The 7,997-nt window shown below is 32.2% G+C and overlaps 1 protein-coding gene across 1 annotated transcript; it reads left to right on the forward strand.

Moving 5' to 3' along the window:
* The first annotated feature begins 5,312 nt into the window (after window positions 1-5,312).
* LOC130625994 (uncharacterized) lies at window positions 5,313-7,778 on the forward strand. The gene is made up of 2 exons (XM_057441115.1): window positions 5,313-6,127; window positions 6,669-7,778. Exons 1-2 carry the CDS (start codon window positions 6,026-6,028, stop codon window positions 6,927-6,929), a joined length of 363 nt encoding a protein of 120 aa, XP_057297098.1. The 5' UTR covers window positions 5,313-6,025; the 3' UTR covers window positions 6,930-7,778.
* Window positions 7,779-7,997: the final 219 nt, after the last annotated feature.

Here is a 7,997-nt window from a genome sequence, read left to right on the forward strand (position 1 = left end):
TTAGGTCCCATACCTTTCAGAGGCCTTGATATTGGCCATTACTCGAAACTACCCCTAAAAATCTCTATGAAATCCTTATAATGGGGAAAATATAATAACTCCTTTTAGGATTATCCTTAGAACTTGAAACTTGCAACACAACTTTGTTTCATCACGAAGAATCATTTTGAATAATTTGAACACGTGACTAATCCGATTTCTTGATTTTGTCGGATTTCACCCGAAAATCAGAAAAAACGGATTTTCGGGCAATTTTTTGGAATTTTTTAACCGATCCATGTAAAAACCGGAAGATATGTTCAATAACTTTTATTTAGCTTTCAGAAACTTCAAACAGAATGTAAAAATTCGCTCTAGAACAAAAGTAATTATATTTTAAGCAGATAGTGGCATTTTTAACAATTATCAAGCTTCTGATGACGTCAAAGAAAATGTGCTGACGCAATCAAAAGTTTATTGGCGCGGTGGGCGGAATCCACCCCCCCCCCCCCCCCCCCCCGGTCGTAGTATGTTCGAAAAACCCCGGACCGAATAGGGTTAAAACACAATCAACATTAACAACGTAACCTTTTTCAACATTAATTTGTTTAGTGAAAAAAAAATTAAATAGGCCGTTTAGTGCCTTTTTTGTACCTATAATTTTGGACCAGATAGAAGGCATTACCTAACTGAATCATTGGGGGAGTAAGTAAGTATTAACGTACTAGATAAAACAAAAAGTCTCTAATAATATTGAAGACTACCCAGTAATCACGAGACGTCTTAAACACGTCTTTAAAACGTCTTTGAAAGACCACATGAGACGTCTCTAAGACGTCTCTGACCCGTCTAAAAGCGTAACGCCTAAAGACGTCTTTAAGAAACGTAAAAAAGACGTCTTTTTGCGACGTGTTTAAGACGTTTTAAAGACGTTTTTGAGACGTTCCCGTAGGTACCAAAACGTATTAAAGACGTCCTTATTTAGTCTCTTTCAAACGTTATACTGCCAAGGCAGGCCTGCTTCAAATAATTTTCGCCTATGCGTATTAGGATTTTAGTAATTTTAATTCTGATGGAGGTGTGACAAACCAAAACAAGAAAAGGGTTAAGAAAACGATGATGAAGAATTTAATAGAAACTTGATATTTATATCATTTATATAAATAAACAGTCTAATAAGAATAAAATAATATCACATACAAGCTTTTTTATAAGCAACAACAACAAAAACAAATTTATTACTTTCGGAAACTTTTCTTGTTCTAAAAGATGAATGTTCAATGAGCAACAGATAAGCAACAATCAAGCATTTGAAGCTGTTTTGCTTAAAAAAAAGCGTGCATGTATAACACAAAATATACTGTGTAATACTACAAAATTAAAATTGTTGACCATGAACAATAACAGTTAGTATCTTTGAAGGTTGTCTTGAACAACAGCGTCAACTTATTTTCGCCAATCACTAATACTTCGGTCTGAGCTCTGCTTGTAAAATATATCTGTCATATTGCGCACGTTGGATGATGTGTTTATTCTTTGAAGATATATTCCAAACAACCCTTTAATAAAATGAATTTCAGTCATTACGCCAATATATAAAGTACCTACTGCTTTTTTTTCAATAACAAACTTTATAGGTCTAAAACTTTAGAACATATGTAACGTGCAATTGAATGGGGAAGGGATAGTGAAGCTAAAACTAAGCATTTAAAATATTATTTTCCCAAGTATTGATGAAAGCTCCCCTTGATTTCAAACTGGCTTAAAGAGACGTTGAGACGTTTCTTTCGAACGAGATTTTACTTGTCTTACAGAGACCAAATAAAGACGTCTATAAGACGTTTCTTTAGAACGAGAGTTGATTCGTCTAACGGAGACCAAATAAAAACGTCTTAAGACGTTTCTTTTAAACGAGAGTTGATTCGTCTTATAAAGACGTCTTTAAGACGTCTTTTTCTGGTCGAGAGACGTCCGAACGAGCTAGAGACGAGAAAAGACGTCTTTGTGTTTACTGGGTAAACTTTCTAAACTAGTGTTTAGTTTTAAACTGTCCGAGAAGTGTTGATAACTAATGCATTTATAAGCGTCTTGTGAGTTTGTTTATGTACATTTTTTAAAAAATTTTAAGTGTCTCCAAGAATTTTTCCCAAATGTACGTCACCAGATTTATTTTAGGAAAATCCAACGTAATTTAGTGGTTTGTGTTCTTAAACAAAAGCATTAGCCACGTTATTTTATTTGGTCAAAACACACTTCTCAAAGAAACCACTTAAAAGGGGATTAGGATACATTCAGAATTTAGCAATCCATTACAACTTGCGTAATGTTATTCCTAATGCTGTAAGTATGATATATTCTAAAATCTAGACCTGGTGATTGATATTTCCAACATATTGCCTAATAATAATTGTCTTGTTTAGCGGATATACTAGTATATATTATATTTCAACATTGGCCTATCGACATTTCCGCCGTTACTACGGGTTTAATACACCACAAAAAGACAACTAATACTTTAGGTATGAGTCTTCCACAACATATCAAGGATTATTGATGCATTGTAGGAAAAAAAGAAGTAAATGGTAAAACACAAAACAATAGCAAAAACTTGGGTAAAAAACGGAAATATTTTGGTAGTTTTGAAAATGGAAAGTAAATTTTCGCTACCTCTCTTTATAACATGATATCTTGTTTAGAACTAAAAGAATGTGCTCTTGTCGTCAACATCAGTAAACATAGATAAAAATAAAACGATATTGTGAATTTACTGATGTCATAAAGTTATTTGGCTTTCATTTCCTCGTGTTTTTCCACAAGAGCCTTTTTCCCCATGGTTATAAATATTGATTATAAAAACGTTTACATAATCAAAAAAGGAAAAATTTGAAAGTATGTTTTTTGAAACTATTTCTTATCATAACAGAGCTATATACTTTCCGTCTATTTGTAAGTTGTTTACATTTAATGATTTGTTATTGTTTTCCTACGGACGGTACATCGTAAAGGTATGTACGTCATTGTTGCGTTTACCAATGCAGTATAAAATCCCGATTTCAAATATTGTGTCCTTATTAATGGATTTGTAGTTTAACAGACAGCATGAAGGAGTGGAGAAGGACAATAAACCACAGAACTGTATATTTTTTAAACAATAGTTTAATTGTTGTCGGTTTAAAGAAGAAATGGCGATGCTTGATGAGTTTGGGTTACAAGCAATTATCTATGCATTGATTCAGAATTAATACAACTTGCGAGAAGTCCACTCTCGTCCAAAGGATCAAGAACGGAAAAAAACCCTGAGGACGAGGGTACGAGAAGTCCTTATCAAAAAATTATATACTTATGATTAGCCGTGGATAATTCCACAGTCGATCGACCGTTTTTCCACATCGTTTTTTCGTGCATCTATGCCGTTTGTTTACATGATGAAGTACAATTTTGACTACAAAACCCCTTATTTTAAATTAGCCGACAGGCAAACACAGAGTATGTTAATGTAGATATAGGCCTTATTCAAATATTATTACATTATGTGATGTTATTGCATTGTTTTTGGATCCCTAAGCCAGACATAGGTACATTGAACAGGACTTAGAAAGAAAGAGGTTTTTCTTCATCATTGTTTGGTAACAGCAAAGTATATCAGGATTACGCTTCCGAGGTATTTTTAATATATCTATTTTTAGATGCAGCTTATGAAAATGTTTTTCTTTTCTTCTCCTAGTGAAAACATTTATATTTTCGCTTAAGAGGAACCTGACCTTTTCTTGGAATGTGCTAACTTAAGTTGTTTTTTAGATATCTCTTTTTTGTTTTTCAAAGTATTTGATTGTTTCATTTTATCTTTGTAAAGGTTTATATTTTTAACATTATTTCTTTACACATCAAACGTTGCTTGTGTTGCTGGTGTGAACCTATCTAAATTTGCGAACATTTTCCTTAACATTTTATTTAATCGTTGTAAAAATATTCAAAAATATTCACGACGCATAATAGCAGGTGTTAGACATGATATTGCATTGCACTGGTGTTTCCTCAAGTACATTAAAATAAAAAAAAAATGTTTACGGAAAAATTATGAAAATTGCTAAACCAAAGCATTACTAAACTGTACGTTAAAAATGTAAACAGCGTTTTTAATTCCCTTCTCCAAGTGAAAATACATTTATTATCGCTTAAGAGAAACCAAACAAATAGATTTTTATAGCAGCAAAAAAAATACAGAAAGTGGTCTGCAAAATCGTTTTCTTCCGATTTCAACACCCAGCCCCTTATTTAATCTTAGAAGTGGGCGCCTAATCGGACTCACTGGCCGCTTATCCTGAATTTCTTAAAATATATTTTAAACACACATTTTTCTTACTTAATTTTTCTCCCTAGTTATAATAATGTATATTACAAGCAACTAGAACTGAACAACAAATTCATTATCGTTTTCATTTTCACTGTCATCAGAGAGAGTAAAATCTAACGTTGCTTTTAATACATCATCTTTTACGGGTATGAAACAAGATTTATTTTTCTTGATGACATTTAAGTGACAACTTTTTTTCATATAAGATCCAAGCAGGAAAAAAATGAATCTGGCCGGTGTTAATATTTGTAATAATACTATGAAATAAACCCCTTTGTCAGAGTTACACCTCTCACGCTTTGTCTGTACTTTCAACCCTGGTATAACACTGGTGAATTTCACACTATTAATACCGATATAGTAAACTTTGACATTTGATATTTGCTTATCCAATCGTCTTTTTAAGCAAAAAAAAAACACTAAAAAGGCAGATAAAATGTAAAACAGAGATGTTATTTCTTGTGTTTTTTTGTACATTTTTGTGTGAACTCTAAACCACAAGTAAACAAAGTTTTGTATCAAAATAGAGAAACATACGTGTGTAGATATATATAATTATAAAATACTGTAGTTCCTTGTTGCAGTCAGTTATTGCATTTAACCTATGTTTTTAAAAATTATTTTTTTCTGATCTTAAAGTTAAAAATAATAGCAAAAATATAGCAGTATATGAAATCTGTATCCTCATTGCTGTGTTTGTTAAAGTATTACCTTGCGTGGAACAAAACTCAAGCGTAATGTTTTATCATCTGCCTATAACAATAACACCTTAAGTTCTGAAAAGCTATTTATAGCTGTTGTTAGGTTGGTGTATAGGCGACGTTCTTTCAGTTTCTTTACAAATACAATAAATATGATTCCATTTGCATCATCATATATAAGACAGCAGCGTGCTCGGCGGGATGCTTGTAACAGGGCAATATATGCATAGTATCTACAATTAAATTATAGTTGGAACGCCGAGGTTAATTTTTGACGTCAATTAATCATTTACAAATATGTATGTAGTTTTCTTTTATGTTCAATGGCTATGTACTAAGTGTCGATGGGTCACATAGGAATTGTGCCTCTTGTTTGTCTGTAACTCTGATAATCTTGTTAAAATTTTGCCACTATGCCAACGATTGTTACAGTAATACCAATAATGATAAAGGCTGCACTTTTGCTTTTCAGTCACTTTAGCATTCTAACCAGCGTTATTTGTTTGGTGTACGATATTCTTCGATTTGATATATGCTAAGGATCAGCTTTATCAGAGTTATGTCTTGGTTACCTAGCTGTACAGTCAAAGTAGCCACATACAGTTGGCTGCAGCTATTTAATGTTGGCCATATTATAGAAGGCGTGCATTTTTTGTTTTGTGTTAAAGCACAGGGGTGGGTGAGATGATTTGATGTTATAGGAAGTGCTGTGACCAACTCTATAGCTCATTCTAAAAAAAATACAAGATGACTTAACGACACGGAACTTTACATGAAACTTGTTTCCATATAAAGAATATTCCAAAGTAATTTGTTTTGTTAGGAGTTACGGTAACCTGTGAATTTGTTGTCGGATCATAAGTAATAACTCAACATATGTATCTGATCAACGCTTGTGTTTGTAATAATAGCAGTATTATGTAGTATATTTTATTATCATTTGGTTTGACATTTTCTTTCTTTTTAGTTTAAGAATTAAACCTGAGATAGTATGAATGAACTTAGACAGGTGTTATATGCCTCAGTTTTTCTTACAGTGTGTTACGCTGTTAACAATGGGGGACCGACTATTCGAGGTACTACGATTTCAAATGTGAGTTATTATATTATTATTGTTCATTCTGTGATACATAACTATAAAAACACTATTTACCTCTTTCTTTATTTCGTGCTTAAGCATTTCTACAAAATGCAGTTCTGTTCGAATCTTTCTTTGATTTATTTATTGAGATACAGTCCTTTTCGTAATCTTTCTACCGGCTTTTGTTTGAGAAAGGTTTGTACAGATGAAAGGTCTGTAAGACTAAAGAGATCGGAAGACATTTAAACGACGAAAGGAATTAAAAAGAGTTAAACAGCGTCAGCTAATGCGATTACTTCTGAGGTCAGAAAATAGCGCGAAAAATTAGCGCGAAAAATTAGCGCGAAAAAGCAAAAGGTGGAAAGCAGGATTAATTTTGTCCTTTGCTTTTAAGCAATGAATTCTCCGCAGTAAAGAAAAATATAATTTGGGTATGCGTATATAAATTTGCGCAGGCAATCGCTAAGTTTTTAAGACAAGCATTTCACCGTAGCGATGTGTTACTTTTTTATTTAGATACTTCTTATTATCACGTGTTGATATTTTTCTTTAGAAATCAGGAGTCGACAAATACTGCAAAAATAATCCAAGCAAATGTCCTATATTAAAATACAAGAGAAATGATACTGTAGCTGACAATAACATCCAAAACAATAAAAATGGTAGCGCTGGAATTGCCAAAAGGTTTAGATCAGGCGTTATTGCCGATTTGAAAAGATTACGACGAGAGACAAAAAATATATTAAAACGAACATTTATTAAAAAGCAAAAAAAAAAGCAATCAACCCGCCAAAGACTTAGATCAAAATACTAAAAGAAGGTGGTCCTGTAGCGGACTGTTGAATTAACTGATTTATTATTGTAGACTGTAAATTATTGTTTCAAATTAGATATTGACGAAAAGTAATTAAAAAATAAAATAAGTTAACATCAATATTTTTTTATACCGTATATAGAAAATTGCAAAGTTAATGTTTTTTTCATCAACTATTTTGAACATATAAAAACCCTATCAAGGGGCAGGCAAAGCAAAACGTTGATTTTAAAATATATATTCAGTTAACTTTGAATCAACTGCCGCATATATTATAACATTATTGTAATTTTTCTTGACCGGAGATTTAATTTGTTCTTGGTTAAGTAAATATTGTTTCACCTTCAACCCTATTTCATTTCATTTGAAATAAAAAGTTTGTTTTTGATTCCAGAAAGAAAAAGCAATGTTGTACATTGTCAAAAGAAAAACAAAAAAAGTTGTTATGTTGTTGATAAAAAGTTGATTGTTATAAATGTCAGTAATCTGAGTTATTTAGCACCAACCTTGGTCTTTAATATATTAAAGGTAAATTAGAAATAAATAAATTAAAAAGATAAAAAATGGAAAAAATTGACTTTTTAAAGAGTGTTGACGTCAGCATTAAAACTTTGATGTTAAATCACTTCTAGTATTATAGTCAGTTACCTGGCTAAGCTTCAGAGTCATAGCATTTGCCCTTCCTTGAATTCAATAGTGGTGGTAAAATTAGCCCCCCCCCCACTACCCTCTCTAAAAACGAGACTCAAAGTACCACCCCTACATTAAGATAACGTTAATTTAAAATTTGAGATTGTGCAGGTAGAGTTTCATTTATAATGAACTTCTTTAATTGATGCACAATATGAAAAAAGCACTCACATCACGTTGGGTAGCCTTGTAATTAGAGCACTTGCTTCGAGTGAAGGACGTCTTGAGTTCAAACCCATATTGCGTCATACCAAAAGATTATAAAAGTGTGAATAGATCCTTTCAGCATAGTTTTCGGCATGAAAAAAAGACTGATATCTAAGGTGATTGTTTAGTTAATAGATTGCTGTGCCTTTACAGCTTTCGTAGCCCAAGTAG

This window comes from Hydractinia symbiolongicarpus, chromosome 14 (assembly GCF_029227915.1).
Source record: "Hydractinia symbiolongicarpus strain clone_291-10 chromosome 14, HSymV2.1, whole genome shotgun sequence".
NCBI lineage: Eukaryota > Metazoa > Cnidaria > Hydrozoa > Anthoathecata > Hydractiniidae > Hydractinia > Hydractinia symbiolongicarpus.